The sequence below is a fragment of the Neolamprologus brichardi genome, chromosome 5 (genome assembly GCF_056152115.1).
Source record: "Neolamprologus brichardi isolate AB-2024 chromosome 5, ASM5615211v1, whole genome shotgun sequence".
NCBI lineage: Eukaryota > Metazoa > Chordata > Actinopteri > Cichliformes > Cichlidae > Neolamprologus > Neolamprologus brichardi.
In genome coordinates this window covers 27,534,428-27,553,232 of record NC_142108.1, presented here as the reverse complement: position 1 = coordinate 27,553,232, position 18,805 = coordinate 27,534,428, and the positions used below count along the sequence as shown (strand labels likewise).

The 18,805-nt window shown below is 38.9% G+C and overlaps 1 protein-coding gene across 8 annotated transcripts in view; it reads left to right on the top strand.

The window, feature by feature from the left end:
- The window catches only part of LOC102786312 (transcriptional enhancer factor TEF-5-like), a 28,864-nt gene extending 12,972 nt beyond the window's left edge, over window positions 1–15,892 (top strand). The window contains exons 4-16 of one of the 8 annotated variants that reach the window (XM_035904521.2): window positions 6,576–6,640; window positions 8,113–8,175; window positions 8,310–8,372; window positions 10,347–10,358; window positions 11,234–11,359; window positions 11,468–11,511; window positions 11,697–11,753; window positions 12,168–12,232; window positions 12,330–12,466; window positions 12,712–12,885; window positions 13,191–13,334; window positions 13,421–13,573; window positions 13,741–15,892. In XM_035904521.2, coding sequence (XP_035760414.1) covers window positions 6,576–6,640; window positions 8,113–8,175; window positions 8,310–8,372; window positions 10,347–10,358; window positions 11,234–11,359; window positions 11,468–11,511; window positions 11,697–11,753; window positions 12,168–12,232; window positions 12,330–12,466; window positions 12,712–12,885; window positions 13,191–13,334; window positions 13,421–13,573; window positions 13,741–13,854 — 1,217 coding nt within the window. In that variant the 3' untranslated portion in view covers window positions 13,855–15,892. The remainder of the gene's footprint in view (window positions 1–6,575; window positions 6,641–8,112; window positions 8,176–8,309; window positions 8,373–10,346; window positions 10,359–11,233; window positions 11,360–11,467; window positions 11,512–11,696; window positions 11,754–12,167; window positions 12,233–12,329; window positions 12,467–12,711; window positions 12,886–13,190; window positions 13,335–13,420; window positions 13,574–13,740) is intronic. The other 7 variants (XM_006782830.2, XM_006782829.2, XM_035904522.2 and 4 more) reach the window with 7 other exon arrangements.
- The last annotated feature ends 2,913 nt before the right edge of the window (window positions 15,893–18,805 follow it).

Below are 18,805 nucleotides of genomic sequence, written 5' to 3'. Positions count from 1 at the left end.
TACAGAATGTTTTCTTTCCACTCAGAGCTCTCTTTAACAAGTCTGTACCTGTTGTGCTGTGACCCAGGGGCAGGTTCTTCCAGTCGTACCAGCACTCTCAGAGCTGGTTATTGCTGTCCTGAGAGCAAATCGGCTGCTCTCCCATTGATTTACACCTGTCTTTTTCTTCAGAGTGTTTTTATTGCTTTGTTTTTTTTTCCCCCTCCTACTATTTCACAACCTGTCCTTGTGTTAGACACACAACCTCTTTATCTTCTTTTTATCTCTAAACAACATCTTATATACTTTTTTTTTTTCTTAAACACACTGGTATCACTGGGAGAATTTTGCCTTTAGGTAACCGGTTAAAGCCGGTTTTCAGGAGAACTGTTGCGTTTGATGCAGGATGGCTCAGTTAAATTAGCAATAATTAGCCCAGCATGCATCGAGACTCAGAACAAAAACATCACATCGGCCTGCTGTTCTGCCGAAGAGTTTAAACATCCATATGGTTTCGGAATAGTTGCGCTGTTTCCTGCAGCGTGTCCATTAAATTGCAGGTGTTGAGCCCCTAATGTCCTGAAACGCTCCAGATGGAGATGTTGGCAAGGCCTTCCGTAGAATCACTCGCATGCAGGTGTGGGAAATTTAACACACTTGTCTTTGATTATTTTGATCGTACTCTCCCATTCCTAATGTCGAGACTGTTTTCTTAATGAGATTTTATTATTTTATCTTGGAAATGTAGCTGAAGAGCCATAAATGTTGAATGCGAGAAATCAAGCTGGGTTTTTTTTTTTACGTTTGTAATTGCTGTGCCCTCTTTTTGATTTTGCTAAGTTGCAGTGATATTTTTTTCAACATTGTAACTCAGCCCCGTTGTGCTTAGTAAGAATTTCCTGCCCTTTAATTAATGTCCATCAAGGCTCTAAAAGTTTAAACTTATTGTAGCTTCAGTGCAACCATAAAAACCATCAATCATGGCCATCAAAATGTCAGAGGGACTGTGTATCTTAGAAGCATCGATGTTTGTTTCTTGTGTGGCTTTTATTTGCTTGACGTCAGATGGGATTCTTTTGGCATGATTCAACCAAGATGGAATCTTATCCTCATTTGTTCAGCAGATTCGGATATTCAAGGACAAGCACATACCTGAGATTACTCAGCCACTGCTGCAGCTTCTGTTGTTACTCTCAACCTGCCTTAAGGAACAAAGTAGTCATGAAACGTGTGGTGGATTAAACGATTACTCAAAACTTACTTAAAGTTTTGTTTGCGTAGATGAATTTCTAATAATTAGTTTGTTTATCAAATATTTCTGACATACTGCTTTTTCTTTTGGATAATTTTAAATTGAATATTTTATGGTTTTGCTGATTAATGTAACATTTTATGGCATTAAATACGGTCACAGATTAATCCGCCCCAAAAAAGGAACATTTTAGCATGGATTTAACAAACAAATGACATATACGTATACTGTAAATAATGTAGTTCAGTTTGCACTCACTATGTGATGGCACAAATTATCCCAAAGATCTAAATTTTTATGTAGGTGTCTATTGCACAGGATACACCTATGCTGATACATTTATGACAGGTTAGTACTGGCTGACAACAATATTGGTTGGGTTTTATCCAATGCGATTTAATTTTATATGAGGTAAATCAAATAACATCTATCAATTTTTTATTTTGGCGGATTTGAATATCATGCATAAACATATAGATATGATATAATGGGAAAAATATTGTGACATATGTCTACTAGGTGCCAGAGCTAGATTAGAACATGCTTTGACTTTTGCACACACATAAACTTTTGAAGCATTTTCAAATTTACCCAAGTAATGTTTTATTCCACTTTAGCTGTGCAGTGCTGTGTCTTCCCTTCCAAACATTTGTCATGAGAACACCAACAAAGAAGCAGGCTCAAACCTGCCCCTTCAGCAACAAACTGTCAAGACCCCTTTTAGAAGCCCTTTTTTTTCTAGAGCATTAAACACCCTCTCCTTTTACAATAAGTCATCGGAGGCTCTGCTGGGAGAGCCAAGGAATGCCCCCAGAAGAAGCCTTCTCACAAGGTGATTACCTCAGACATCTAAAAGCTGCCCTGACGTGAGGTTAGGGGAATGTTAACGATTGCACTGTATGTAAGACTGTCTACCTAGCAGTCTCAGACTCCAATGGCCTCCAAAAGCAGGCAAGTCATCCCTCCCATTGGGAATTCCATTTTTTCTTCCAGGATTTTTATTTGCTGGGAAACCTTTGCAATTTTCCATTAGCAAGAAAAGACCACTTTATACTCATGTGTTCACTGCTCCACAAGCCTGTCTAGACTTCCCAGTGTCATTTCCAGTCACTTACATAGCTCAGGGGTGACAAAAAGTTCAAATAAGCCCAACAATAAGTTTTATTAAATCATGTGCTAACAATCAGATTCATAATGTTAAAAAGTAAAGTAAAGTTTTATTACCCTAAGTTGCTATTATTTAATTTATTGGCTTGATTCTGCTTGCATTCAGTGCAGGAAGTAAAATGCAATACACTAAAATACAGTAAAATTGAACACCAATGAGGTTGGTTATGTTTTAGACTCAGAGGTCACTGTCTCAAAGTCAAGTAGCTAATTCATGCCCCTATAAAAGCAAACTTTAATGGGTTTTATGACCCCCATACTTACTTACATACTACTTTAAATGTTTTATGCTCCACTTTTTAAATATACTTAATGTCTTTAACAAGTTTTAGAGCTGCTTGTTTGTGGATTTTTTTTAAACTTGGGGATAGGACCAAGCAACCTATTTACAAAATTCAATGCAAGCTAAAATGCATATAATGCTACAATGCAAGCTTATAAGCTTATATTAATAATCTTATAACAGACAGGTGAGGGGAGTCAGTCATCTCATCTTATTCGTAAGTAAATATTTACCAAAATGTCAAACCTTTTGGTTGCTTTTTCAGATCATTTGTTCAGATTAAAGGAACTCAGTTGTTACAGGCAAAGATTATCGTCTGCATCTTTTCAGATTAACGAAAAATAAAACATTTAAACAAGAGTCAGGAACTTTATTCTTGGTAAAATGAACTGGTTGGCTCACGGCACACAGTAAATTTAGAGGAAGTGTCGTTAGAAGATGGAAAAAATGTTGCCCGTCTTGTTTGGCCTTGGGGCTGTGCTGACATGTTGTTCACCTACGTTTTCTGGCCTCAACAGGTGTGTCAAACCCAAAGCACACACCTTTTTCGCTTTTAGACCTGCAGCTGTCACTACTAAAGAGGACTCTGGGTAATAAAAGTAGAGAAAGATTTGAGTGCTAAACAGGGATTTATGTCTGTTCCTACCTTCGTGGACCGATGTTGAATTGCCAGCAGGTTCAGTGCATGTGCACAACTGTCACAAAACACAGCATGTATGTGGACATATTTAAGAAAAAGAAAAGGGGGCGGGCAGCTTTGATTTGTAATGATGACTGAGCAGCCATGTAGCTTCTCTGTCAGTTACTCACTGAGATGTAAGGAATGTTTTCAGTCATGGCTGAGCAGTATGTTAGCAATTTTGGATTACCTCAGTGTTATGACAAGGGAGGAGAGAAGATAATAAGGGCGTATAAAAGGTTCTGGGTGGTGGGGGTTATGGGGAGTGAAGAGAGAGTACCTTTTTGCTCACTATCTTGGTGTGTAAGTGGAAAATTCCAGCAGTAATGTAGTATAAGAAAAAGATAGGCGTGTCTTGTCAATGAAGAGGTTAAGAATGGCAGCCTACAGCGATCTGAGGGGGTGTTGAGCAATCAACAAAAAAGTCATAAGCAGTTCAAAAGGCGGAAAGAGAGATGGAACGACCAAATGTAGAGAAAATAGAGGACAATGAGACTTTGCATACCACTGTACAAGTGTGTCTGTGTTTTTCTAAGCACCTGTCATGATCCCCTGCAGTCCGTGCTACTCCCGCTCTGATCCCCCTGACCGTGTCAAATCTGAGCAGATGTTGCTACCACGGGTGCGGATTGAAGACGCAGTAATTCTGTTGCTTTTTTTAATGTCTTACAGTTTTAAGGAAGTAGTATCCTTAAAAAGTATCAACTGATCTAACCGGTCTTTCTGGGTATTCTTTCTAAAGAAGAACTTGCTGAAGTATTAATTAGCACAAAAAAGCTACTGGCGTACACTGTTGCTACTGCTTTGATGTTTTTAAGAAATTAATGAATGAATTATTTTGTTAATTTATTTTCGGAGTATATTACACCTACTGCCTCCATATATTTTTATAGTCAGGAACCTTTTTATTCCTGCTTAAAATAAGGGTGCGGGATCACCTTTGCTTAAAATCACTATCCACAATTTTAATTCCAGTTTTTCTTACCTGTGTCTAGATGTGATCTAGTTACAACTGCGCTATAATGTTGGTTTGTGCAGTTCGTACCCATTTAAGGAGATTGGCAATATAAAATTAAAAGAAAAAAAAACAAACAAACAAAAAAGAAAAAAAAAAACAAAGTCACTTCCTTATGAGCTGTAGTTAACATCTTTAAAGGATGTCATGCTTTTCATTTCAGATGGTTGACATAATTCCTGGTACTACATTTAGTTGTTCAGGACTTCCCCTGCAAGCTTTACCAGTATGATTCAGCTGCATCTAAACAAAAGAAAGGAAAAACTCTTTACAAAATAAGTTACACCTCCAAGGTCCAAAAAATGAAGACGCACCTCAACTAAAGAACTTCACTGTCCAACAGGTGAAAGGTTATTATTTACCACACAATTCAGAGCCATTACTGTGCTCATCACTGTGGGAAATTTCAAAAATCTTAACATCTTGACATCACCATAACAGAAAGTTGAGTTTTATTCAACCTCTTTGTAGTCCGGAAAGTGTGCGAGTTACACCTCATCCACATCTTTCAAGTTCTTATCTTTCTTGGTCAAGCCTGTAGCACCAAGTTAATTTCAGTACACAGTAATGTACAGTGAGATATCGGTTATATTCATATCAGAACTGTGGGGTTGTTGTTGCTGCATTGCTTTTTCGCCAGCTGAAGCGATTGAGAGTGACAGTTGGGTGGGGGTTGATGTCATTGTTCTTTCTTTGCCACACTCTGTTGGGATGGTCGGCAGCAGGTGCGGCTGTCTGCTGACTGCGGGGTCACAGGGTGCTGTTGTTTTGGGAAATGGGCTACTTTACTGCCAGGTGGCAGTTGCTGGCAGAGACAGTTATGGCTTTGTGTTTCCTGCAAGAGTTACTGCCCTTCTCAGCTGCCCTTTTGCCCCTTACCCCATCCTGATGGCCTTCACTCCAGCTCTAACCCCTGCTTCTCCCAGGGCTGGGAGTGCATATGAACATATGTGTGTTCACCCGAGTTCTGGCTGTGTTCACGGGCCCAGGCCAATCAGACTGGCTAGCACAGATGTGACAGGCTTAGAGGAATGCTAGGAATGCGGAGGCGCTGAAGCGGGTGTGTCCATCCTTGGCCCGGGGCAGAAGGGGAGGGACTACCTCAGTATCGGCAGACAGTTCAGCTCTGCTCTGCTGGCCGACTGCCGAACTGAGTGGTTGGCTTGTACGGTGAGTACTGCAAGCCTACTGGAGATGGCCTGCAGTACTTTTATGGTAATTGCACTAACCATGGCCTTCTGGAGGCCAAGTGCTAAAGTGAAAAAAACAGGACTTGTTTCTGCTGCTATTATGTGTCTGGAAAGCTGTTGAACATCTAGACACATAGTCTTTTGTGTGTTCATGAAGGCGCATCTTGACCAATTTTGTTGGTGTAAATTTATGTCAGCAAGTTTTAGCAGAGTTAAGGCCATTATTCATAATAATACGGCAGTTCAGCCTCTCCCTCTGGCCCGATTTTCAGCCACAGAAACCTAATAAGCGTGACTTGGCAGAGAAGATAACTGAAAGCACTGATGGACTGATTTTCCATTGAGACAACATAATAACACTTTTTGCACTTCTCATACTCCAGAGATGATTTTTGCATGACCACAGCTGCAGTTGTTGAAAAGGTATGGCTTGATGAATCACATGCGCCGCACTGTAGATATAGAGGACCGTGAAAGCCCGAAATAGAATCCTGTTCTCTGCACAACCTGTTTGTGCAGAATGTCGAGTGTAGATGTTATGGCATGGGGGAAAAAAAAACGCGGTTCTGTTTTTAAGTACTCTTAGTAATTAGGCTTTAGGGCCATGTGAGCTGAATTTAAGGAGGTGTGAAACAAGCTAGTGAAAACCCAGGGATAAAACAAATAAATGTACTATTTGCTAATTTGCTTAAAAAAAATCTCCCTATAGGAAACAGAGGTGTTTCTGTGGCTCCTGACAAGTGTTCTGAGCTTTGAGAAATGCCACACTACTTTTCTTTTGACATGAGATCAAGACTTGAGAAGAGTGCCACCTTCTGTCCAATTTGTGATATTGCAAGTAATCTCCAAATGTTGAATGATATTTTATTTTCAATCTGTCTGCCAGTTTGTGTGTCATCGTATTAAAAATGACTCTGGAGACACCTGCTGTTTGTCTGTCTGTGCTTAGTGTAATCCAATTACCATCCTGTAAGATAAGCCCCCACTATTTTTTTGTCTCTCTTTTACAGGTCGCAATGAATTAATAGCGAGGTACATCAAGCTGAGAACAGGCAAAACCCGGACAAGAAAACAGGTAATCGAGTTTTTTACGACTTTAATGTTTTGGTCCAGCTACTGACTGGGTGACGTAGGAAAAATCCATCATCAAAACAGCTTTGTCTGGTGGCTTCCTTAAAAAAAGTGGATTATGAGTACTTCAGAGGACAAGCCTGGTTTTAAAATTTACTGTATTATTATTATTATTATTATTATTATTATTATTATTATTATTATTATTATTATTATTATTATTATTAACAATTGATTTGATTTTGGACAAAAATCGTATAGACCACAAATTATCAAACTGAAACATTAAACAAATACATTTTGTCAAACTTTTAACTTATCATTTTTATTAATTAGTTCATTCAATGTCTGTCTAGACCAGGGGTCGGCAACCTGCGGCTCTGGAGTCCTTATACTGCGGCTCCGGGTGGTTTGGGAAAATAAATTCAAAATATTTAGCTGAAGTGTATTGTATTTGTGTTTAGTTCTTTTTTTTTAACTTGTAGTTCTAAATTGGAAGATTATTGTGATTTTGAAATATATAAAAATAAAATTATATTCTATTTTCACCGCTCAAAATAAGCGTCACACTCGCGGAAGCCGGTATACCCGCCGAAACGCCGTGCATTTATCGAGACTTTCGACCCCAGGTAGGCCAGTTATGGATCTTCGGATCCACATTATGTCAGCAGCTCCACCATGAACTATGTTAAAACAAACACCGCTCACGCCTCACAGATGACAGCTTACAGTCCTGCGTAAAGATTTTTCTGTTCAAACAAGCCTTTTGTTGATCTATGTATTTTATATTCTTTACATTATTTACATTTGATCTTTTACATTGTGTATAATGTCTATTGATTGTATTGTTTATTTTAATATTTGTGTACAGCGCTTTGTGACTGCCTGTCTGTGAAAAGCACTTAATAAATAAACTTTACTTACTTACTTTAGTTGTTCACACAAAGCATAAAATTTCCCAAATTTCCCCTTGTGGGACAATTAAAGGATTATTCTATTCTATTCTATTCTATTCTAAAAGTAAAAAAAACAATATATACAGTGTTATCTTCATTTTAGATTTCAAAAAGTATTTGCGGCTCCCAGTGTTTTCTTTTGCGTGGAAACCGGGTCCAAGTGGCTCTTTGGGTGTTAAAGGTTGCAGACCCCTGGTCTAGACTTTAATATGAAAAAATAACTGCTTTGTCCTTTAAATCCACTTTCTTATTTTATGTGTAGATTTCTTAGTGTGTGTCATGATCCTGTAAAAGGTGTGTGTGTGTGTGTGTGTGTGTGTGTGTGTGTGTGTGTGTGTGTGTGTGTGTGTGTGTGTGTGTGTGTGTGTGTGTGTGTGTGTGTGTGTGTGTGTGTGTGTGTGTGTGTGTGTGTGTGTGTGTGTGTGTGTGTGTGTCAGCACTTGTATAGATGAGTGGCCTGTGTGCATGGATCTGCATGCATGTTATCTTTATGCTCAAATGCTGTTTCACACCCCTTTAGGTGTCTAGTCACATACAGGTGTTAGCACGGAAGAAAGTTCGTGAATACCAGGCGGGTATAAAGGTAGGTGCTGCCAGCCTGCCTCCCGGCAACACTGACTGGGCGTCTCTTTCCTCTTTGGTTACGGCTTCTCTCTTTCTTCTCTTCTCTCTCTGTCTCCTTTCTTCTTTCCTCCTCTTGGCTATTTTTCTGTGCAGGTTTCTAGCCACTTGCAGGTTCTCGCCCGGAGAAAATCTCGCGAGATCCAGTCAAAGCTAAAGGTATGCGCTTCACTGCGGCCTGTGGGGCTGGTAAATGCTTGGCTTGGCACTAACCTGCTAATTTGTGAATATATTTATCAGTCCTTGCTTTAAGATGAGGTTTATTCTGGCTGCATAAGTAGATGCAAGCTTGCCATGCACATTATTGTTTAACAGTTAAGCTTTAGAAATCATCATAATATTGCATCTGTGCCATGCATACAATGCACCGACAGAGAGAGTTTTTACTATGATTTTGAGCTGTAGGAATGCATTCAATCTCATCCTCTAGCCTTTACTTGAAATGAATGCTGCACAAGCTGATGAAATGTGAATGAAAGATCATTTAGCTGCATGTTGCTCCAGCTATGTATCTTTCCTTTGTGCCAGTCATGCTGCTACATCACACTGTACTCTTCTGAGACCTTTCCTTTCCCTGAAACTGTCTCTGACATCCTGAGCTCCTAGAGTGTGCTTCTTATTAATGCCTTTTGTAAAAGTCAACATAGAAAAATAATCCTCCATTGTAATCTTGTGCCTCCTTTTGACTTTTCTCAAACTTCGTAAATCCTCTTTCAACTCTTTATGCTTTTTGTTGTTTTTTGCATTTTCACATATGAGTAACAAACTATATCCAGACACTACTTAATACTAAAGATACTGTGATCTTTTGAATCCTAACCTAAGCCTAAACTTGAATTAACACAGACTAATCTGGGGGGAAATGGCATTCATAGCAGACTACACAGAAGAAAAAACTGTGTAGTCTCATTTTGTCAGTGGTGACATCCTATATTCAGTGCAGTGCACCCAACAGTGGCTAGTATTCTAAATTAAAAAGAAGCAGATGCATCAAGCATCACCTTTCATAAATTTTGACTTTATTTCTGAGCTGTCTACAAACTCCTAGGTTATGTTGAATACAAAGACCCCATTTAAAATGAGATGTGTTTTTCTGATTACATAGACTTTTCATGGTGAAATCTTCACCCTGTTCCTCCCTTGTTTGTCTACAAATTCTCCGCTAACCGTACAGGTCTCACAGAGGTCACTTTATTAGTCCTTCTAATTATCTCACATGAATATTTTAATGAAAAAATAATACACTTTTAAAATGACTGTCTTGTTTGGACAAGACATAAAGGATCAAGGAACCCACTTTCTGTTTGAAAACATTAACATGGAATAATTTATTAGAATTTATAAGAATAAAGATTATTTTCTTCTGTTTTGACACGAAAGCATTAGATACCCTCATTCCTTCTGTGTCCATGTAAGAAAAAAAATCCTAATCGATTTAATACACTTTACACCAAGCCCATTAAACATTCACTTAACTTGTAAATCAACTACTGATTATATATTTAGTTCAGTTGTTTGGATTTAAAATGCATCATGAGTGCATTTTTGATAGGTGCAAGGATTGATGAGGTCATTTTTACTTTTTGCCTTGGTTTTGAAACGTTAACACCCAGAGGTCGAGGGCAGCCATGACGGACTCTGAGTTTATCCAACTCAAAGTTCTAGAAACAAAAAAAGAAAAAAAAAAGTTTTCCAAGCCACTTTTTAAGTGAAGTGTACATCTGAAGTGTAACAGTTGCAAATATCTACCTGCTGTACATCTCATATGTTGCACAGCGATAAGTATTAAGTAACAAGTTATAAGGATTTAACTTCCTTGAGATTTTATATCTGCTGAGAAATAAAACAAATAATCCTGTTTTGAATTGCACTCAGATTTTATATCCTCTTTAAAAAAAATCAAATTCATTCTTTCCTCAATGAAACAATGAATTGGCTTTGTGTTTCCCCACATATTTACAACAACTTGAAATTGTTAGTTATTCCTTATTTTCACAATACAAACAAAATCAAATATGGACTTGGATTTGGACGCTCAGATTTATACGTATGCCCACCACAAAAAAAAAGATTAACCTCAATATAGTTTTGAGAATTGAACAGTACTAATGGTTTCTCTCTTTTTTGATTCAGGCGATGAATTTGGTAAGTGAATTTGACTTGTGCAATATGCTTCCCTCCTCCCCTTTGTTTGGCAGCAACACTGCACTGTCCCTTTGCTATGGCCCTCTGCTGGCATGGCGCCCCAACCCATTGCAATCCCGCAATGAAGCAATGCTTCGAAAACAGCCACGCTTTGAGCACAGTGTTGCTCCACATCCTGCTACAATAGTTTAATATCCTCCAACCTCCGCCAAAAGTCAGAGTTCTGCTTGCTTGGCATAAGGTGTCATTCTTTGATTCGGGTTCTCGCTTCTGAGGCGTATTTCTTTAAATTGCAAAGTCACATTTTGGTGGCTAAATTGCTTTTTGCCATTTAGAAAAAGAGGAAAATAGTACATTTCAAAAATCTGAATTGACATGTTTGTAATTGAGAAACAATGTGTACTTTCAAAATAATGATAATTTACAAAACAATTACTTCAGGTAATTTAGACACCAATTGGCTGCATTTGGATCATTTTTATGCTACGTTTCAAGTTTCTTATAATAAATTTTAATCTAAATTGTCCATGTGTACTCTTGCAACTTGAATCTCTTTATTCTGTTTTCCTGTGGTGAGCCTTATAACACACTGACCTTGATTTTTTTCTGTACTTCTCTTTGCTTCCTTCTGACAGCTGCTCTTTCAAACAAACATCTTCAAAACAATGTTGTATTGATACTTTACAATAGATTGAATGTTGAGCTAAGCTAATGTTAACTTTATTTAGAATAGACTAATTAATCATTTATGAAACATACACAAACAGTGTCATTGTTTTGTATTATCATTAGGATAGCATACTGCATTGGATTATGCCGAGGTTAGGCTGCCACCTTGTGGCTGACTCCTCTTGTTTCTCTCTGTCAACCTGCAGGATCAGGCATCTAAGGACAAAGCCCTGCAGAACATGGCAGCGCTGTCATCTGCACAGATCGTCTCTCCGAGTATAATAAATAAACATCTTCCACCACTGCCTCCGGCCCCGTATCCACCAGCCAGAGTGAGACTGCTGTTCAATTTTTGGCAATTAAAAGGCATTAATGTTTTTCATTGCAGTTTGAAGTGATTCAAATGGGCACTGACTTTTATTTTCTTCTTTACTCTGTAGTTCTGGCCTGCTCAAATCCCAGGACAGCCTGGACCTTCTCAGGAGTAAGTAAACCCCTGCACTGAACGCACAGGAACTTTGTGGTATCATGGTATTCTTTCTGAAGTAAGACGTTGGTGATAGAGATAAGTAAACGCATGAATAAGTAAATGAATCACTGATGAGGTTAGGTTTAATATCAGGTGGGTATTGCAGGGAATGTTTAATGAATAACGTTTTTGTACACCAGGCTGGTTCTAGATTTCAACCCGGGAAGGACTCCTGGGCTTGGCCGCACCAGCCATGCGTAAGTTCCCCCTAGCCAAGGTTCAACACTGAGCACAAAGCAGTACTAACTCTTCTACACTGCATTGTATGTTTTCTGCACTGATGTAAACCACCATCACCACCACCACGCAATAGACTGCTTCAGATTTTATTAAGAAAAGAGGAATGTGGTAGATGAATCCTTGTAGTGTTTGATGATTTGTGTTCACACAAAAAACTTGTATGCATTTTCATGAATTTGTCAGCAAAAGCACGATTAAATGATGCTGTTTTGCATCACTATTAAGCAATGAAGCAGGTGGACTTACGCCTAGCTGGTGCAGCAACACATGCTTACACTGATACACTAACAATTCTGCATAACTGAGGTACCCATGTGTCACAAAAATCTGGTATTGGAGTCTTTTTCTCACTTTCATTCATTACTTTTCAGTATCAAACCATTTGCACAGCCCCCATACTCGAGCCTACCAGGTTCTGTAAACCAACCCATACCAAGTAAGTTTGAACAAAAATAAATCAATAAATGGAAACCAGAAAAGGAAAATGGGCGTGATATATTAATGCTTATGCGTATGTGTTTGCATACATGAAGATTATGAGCCCTTGGCGCCACCTCCTGCTCCAGCCGCTACTGCAGTGCCAGTCTGGCAGGATCGGACCATTGCCTCCTCTAAGCTGAGGCTGCTGGAGTACTCAGCCTTCATGGAGGTCCAGAGGGACCCAGACAATGTGAGTTAAATATGGTCTGCACCATATCCCAACCAAACAGCATTTGAGTAATAAGAACCTGTTTAAAAGTGTAGTGGCATTAATACATTTAATCCCATTTGCATTGTCCTGATAGTTTACATCACTCTCTCTCTAATGCTGATGTTTGAGGGTTGTGTTTTAGTTGTTTTCTTGTTCGTGCTCCCTGTACTAAATCAAGTCCTATAGCCAACGTTTATCATCTGCTCTGTCTCTGTCCAATATAGTACAGCAAACACCTGTTTGTCCACATCGGACAAACCAATCCCTCCTACAGCGATCCGCTCCTTGAGGCTGTGGACATTCGGCAGATCTACGACAAGTTCCCTGAGAAGAAGGGTGGGCTCAAAGAGCTTTATGAGAAAGGGCCCCAGAATGCTTTCTTCCTTGTAAAGTTCTGGGTATGTTGTTATTATAATCTGTCACTTAATATTATCATGCCTCTGTTTTCTACAATTGGAAATTATGCAAACTGCTTTTTTTCTTACAATACCATGCTACATGTGGTGATAAATTACATGATTTCAAGATAAGAGGCAATGCATTTCATAGAATGTTGCTTCATTTACATTGCGTTTGTCTTTAGTTAATAAATGTTCTTTTGAATAACTTGCATCCACATCTTTATTTATTTATTTATTTTTGCAATTTAAAGTTGATGTCATGTGAGGGCCTTTTGTCATGATGACATGTGTGCACTCTGCAGGCTGATCTGAACAGCAGCGGTATGCCAGACGGTCCAGGTTCATTCTATGGCGTCAGCAGTCAATACAGTAGCATTGAGAACATGACGATCACTGTTTCAACCAAAGTCTGCTCATTTGGCAAGCAAGTTGTCGAAAAAGTAGAGGTACGCCGGTGCTTTATCTGAGAAGTATGTTTAATATTATATGCACATTGTTGTCTGTTCTTGACTCGCCTGTGTGTGTGTTGCAGACAGAGTATGCCCGCCTAGAGGGAGGAAAGTGTGTTTACAGGATCCACCGCTCTCCTATGTGCGAGTACATGATCAACTTTATCCACAAACTGAAACACTTACCTGAAAAATACATGATGAACAGTGTTCTTGAAAACTTCACTATCCTACAGGTAAAATACAGTAAATTATAGCTGCTTAGTTCAACATTTAACCTTAAATTTACGCTTAATGTCCCCATTAAGACCAGTTTATCAGTTGATATTTGCTATTTTCTAATTATTCACAAATCAGCTGATCATTATGGGCTTATTTCTAAATGGACTGTTCTTCTCCTCAGGTGGTGACGAATCGCGACACACAGGAAACCTTGCTCTGTATAGCATTTGTTTTTGAGGTTTCCACGAGTGAACACGGGGCTCAGTATCACGTCTACAGACTTGTTAAAGACTAACAGCTCTTCAGGGAGGTTTTGGAAAAGCCACACAATAAAGTGTGGCACAGTCTCTCTTTAACCAGCTCAACGATCCAGGAGAAATTATGAAAACATTCAAAGCAATGCTAGACCGAACTAACATGGACACATTATATACTTTAAAAAAGTATCCAAGGAAGAAAAAAAAAAAAGAGCGAATCTCAACATGCCAGCACGCAAAGAAATTTTGAAGAATTGCAGACAAGTTATTTTCCATGTGTTTAAACATGATGTAGATGAAGTGGGTCACTTTTGCAAAAATCGATGGAGCCTGAAATGTTTTATCGAGGGGATGAGAACGTGTTTAGGGTTGAAAAGACTCTTAAAGTATCCAAGGGAACACACTCTGAGCAACAAGAGAAGTGTAAATAGCATTGAAAAAGTAGAGAGAAAATTACCATGGAAGTGGAGTCAAGTTGTGTTTAGGTGTTTAGGAAACCAAGTGCCTTTTTCTCCAAAGATTATGATTGCCTGCCACTTCGGATTGCCTTATTTTTACTACCTCTTGTTTTTAAATGAAAAGAAAATATTCATACAGGTATTTTGAAAAGAAAATGTGGAAAGAAACCTCCGATCAACATCTTTTGGGGCAGTTCTTGTATTCAGGCACGCAGAGGAGTGGGATAACTAATTCTGATGAGGTCTATGTTACAAAAAAAACAAAAACAACATCCCAGGTTTTACAGTCCAAGTGTACAGGGAGAAGGTTAATTGTGTCGCCATGTTATTAAGGTTCTTTTTTTTTATACATATATTATTACACAATTAAAAAAAAATCAGGTCTTACAAGCATCTATCTATAACTGATTTTGACACTAGGGATGTCATGAACCTTTGCTTTCCTGACATAAACCCAGGGCTTTGCCTTACTTATGAGACGCCCTGTTATTTCTCTCTGTTTGAAGACGTGTGCTCAGTTGCACTTAAAAGATTAAGAAGTGCAGCAACACAGTGCTTATTTTCTGCCTTGAGGTATGTAGCGTTACTGAATAAAATGAATTGTTTCTGTACTGTGAGTAAGTGGATACTAAAGGAATATGTGTTACATAGGAGTATTTGGGGGTGGGGGGGGGGTCTTCATATTTGTGATCAGCTAAACTCAGCACAGAGACCATGGTTAAAGCAGAGAGAAGTTAACCACTGTTTCTTTTGTTTAAAAAAGAGACTGTATGCTGTGAAGTTGGTACATTTGCTTCACTCCTCTCTGTAATGTGTGGAGAAGCTGCATTCATTAATTAAAATACTTTTTGATATTTAAGACATTTTTTTTTTACTGACATTACATATGAAATAATTGTTACATCAATCTGAATAACTGTCTTGAAAGAGAGCTATTGTCTCTGTGCTGTGGAGTATGACCATTGATTGTTATTTATAGGGCTGACAAGAAATAGCAGGAGGGAAGGGTGGGGTATTGGTGATGATCATTTTCCACCATGATGGAGATGTTAAAAGTATTGTAGGACTTATATTAGAGATAGAATTTACTGCCAACTCATGGGTCCTGCTAGATGAGTGTCTACTCTGTGAGGTTCACTGGACAAGTTCAAATTTAAAATATTGTATGGTGGCATACTTGCACCTGGCTTTGAATGTCATATTTCACAAGCTAGATACAATAACACTCCTCCTCTAGTAGGTATCTCAGTCTATCTTTTATACAGACATTTTTGCCATTATAAAGATTAATATTTTGTTTTGATTCAGTTGTCTTGACTTTCAGTGTTTGCCATATGCTTCACTGAAAAAAAAATGTGTGATTGTGCTGATATTGATAATTAATAATGAGATATCTAATGTATCATATTCTGAATGGTGTGGGCAGTTTTCTTCTTTGTTTTTTGGTTTAAGATGGTTTACTATTGTCTTTGTTACCAATGTGCATTGCAATTTTATACTTTGAGTAGAAGTTGGACTATGTAATCAACAAATGTATCTAACAATACATGACGCATGGTGCCTTTGGGGCCATCCCCCCCCCTCCCCAGAAAAGTCATTAAACCTGTTTGTAAATTTGTTTTGTCTATAGTGATTCATTTTACAGTGGGTGCAGTGGTTAGCACTGTCGCCTTCCAATAAGGTTATGTGTGTTATAATTTGTTGCTTTTTGCAGTCTTTTAACCTTCCATAGAATATTCAATGCTTCACTTATTCCACATTTTATCATGTTAGATTTTTATTACAAAATTGATAATATTCATGATTTACTTTTACACACAATACCCTTAACAAAAGTTAGCTTGAAATTCTTGCAAATGTATTAAAAATAAAATACAAAAATGTAACATCTACATGGGTATTCACAGCCTTTGCTCAAAGGTTAAATTGGTCAAAATAATTAATAACAAATTTAAATGAGTCCTTCGGAAAAAAAACTGGAACACAACTGATGACAATTGAGCAAAAGTAGAAAAAGGAAAGGGAAAAACATTTACCTTATTTGGTGCTAGGAGATCAAAATGATCTCAGTCTGGAGAAAATGTTCCTTTTCTCACTGGATAATAAATGTGGCAAAAAGAAACACAAAAACTGCACTAAAGACAATCTTATCTCTTCTCAACGTGAATGCAGATGAGTCAAAATTTTCACTTTCCAATAAACATAATTTGGTGCCTCACCGCTGTACGACACAGCAGCTGTATTGGTGATTTTACGTGATACACGCACCGATACCGCTACAGGGCTTCAGGGCTTTGTTCTGGATACACACAACAGCGCTTCGGTATTGTTTGATCCATAACTAGTAGGGATGATATTGGCCAGGTGACGAGTAGTGTCTGGTTTCCTCCAGGCATGACGCTTGTTATTCAGAGTTCAATTTTTGTCTCATTTGTTTCCCATGGTCTGAGAGTCCTTCAGGTAGGTGCCTTTTGGCAAAGACCAGCTGTCATGTGCCTTTTATTGAGGTTTGGCTTTTGTCTGGCCACTCTACCATGCAGGTCTGATTGGCAGAGTGCTGTAGAAATGGTTGTCTATCTGGAAGGTTCTCCTCTCTCCATATAGTCAGTCATGAAGATAGTAGGAGTACTGAAGGCTAGCTGGAGAGCAAAAGAAAAGGCTTATAGTGTGTTGTATGTGAGACTGGATACTAAGGAAGGAGAAAAGGACTAATGACAGGTTAAACAGAGAAATCTAGCTGGAAATGATGTGCAGAAGGTCAAGGTGATTGAAGATAGACATGGAAATGTGCTAATGAGTGAAAAGAGTTTGCTGCAAAGATGAAAGAAGTACTTTAAGGAACTGATAAATGAAGAAAATGAGAGATGATGGTAGATGGTGGACAGTTATGAAATCAGGGATTGCTAAGGTTAAGTAAGGAGGAAATGAAGGCTGCTATGAAGAGAATTGAAGCCAAAAAGATGGTTAGTCCAGATGACTTATGTGGAGGAGGAGATGTCTATGAGAGAAAGCAGTGGACTTTTTAACCAGATTGTTTAACACACACACTGGAACGGTTCGCAGCCGAGTGTGAAGCAGCAGGAATGAGGATCGCAGATACAAGCGGCGGAAATGAGCTTCCTCCGAAGTGTGGCTGGCCTCTCCCTTAGAGATAGGGTGAGAAGTTCAGCCATCCGGGAGGGGCTCAGAGTAGAGCCGCTGCTCCTCCACATCGATAAGCTGGAGGAGGTGGCTGGGGAGAGGGAGGTCTGGGCTTCTCTGCTTAGGCTGCTGCCCCCGCGACCCGGCCCCAGATAAAGCGGATGAAGATGGATGGATGGATGAATGGATGTTTGACACAAACTGAGTGAGAGGAGGCCGAATGAATGGAGAAGTAGTGTTCTGGTACTGACTTTCAAGATCAGAGGGTGATATGCAAAACTGTAGTACCTGCAGAGAGATAAAGCTGATGAGAAATACTACAAGGAACTCTGTAACATAAGCACAGAGTTGTTGAAGCTATGTTAAGAAAAGAGTTGACAGCAAGCAGCTTCTGTAAATAACCCTAAATGCCTTTTCAGTTTTCAGCGGCAGTCACGGGAGTTTGAAATGTGATGGTTTAACGGAACCTATGGAGATTTCTTTTGTCATCAGCAGCCCCCTTGATAGAGGCACAAGGTATGGTTATGACATAAATAAGGACATGTTTAGATGTTTTTGTGACAGAGGCTATATTTGTTAAATGTTACGTTGAAACGTACTTTATGTTATAAGGTTTACGATTGTAAGAGTGTGGATTTTTTTTTGCTTACACGCTGTTTCTATGTATACATCCCCAGCTCTTACGGTGAGATTGATGGTTTACTGCCATTAAACCTTCAAAACGTCATCAGTAAAGTGTCATCCTTCATTTGGGGGAGGGGGGGGGGGGGTTGCTACAGTTTCATACTGAGAAAGTATGAAGCCATTGTATGACACTGCGATCTTTAGTGAGAGTGGGAGCAGGTGGAATAGAGCCTGAAGAAATGCAGGCATGCTTTGGAGAGAAGAGGAATGAAAGGTAGCTCATATTTCCATTGGAAGTGACCACTATGGACAGGATTCAAAATTAGTACATCAGAGGGACAGTTCAGGTTAAACAATTTGGAGAGGAAGTTGAAGAAGAAGGGCTGAGATGGACTGGACATGTACAGAGTAGCGATAGTGAATATAATAGACAAAGAATATTGAATATGGAGCTGCCTATGACAGTTAACAGATTTAACTACAATGGTCAGCTTTTAACCACGTGTTTTGCCCTATAATATAAATTTGTCTTTTGCCTACAGATTGATGATAGCGCAGAAAAAAAAGAATGTGTATCTACAACATAGAAAAAAGATTAATACACAGCTCCAATAAAAGATTTGCACATTTTATCATTCTCTCGGCTCTTGAAGGAGGCGGTCGTACTTTCTCCCTCTCCCTTATCTTTCCTGCTTGGCTTCTCATGTCTTGTATAGTCTCGCTTATTCTCTAATCCTAACAGAGTCTCCCAGACTTGTTCTCTAAA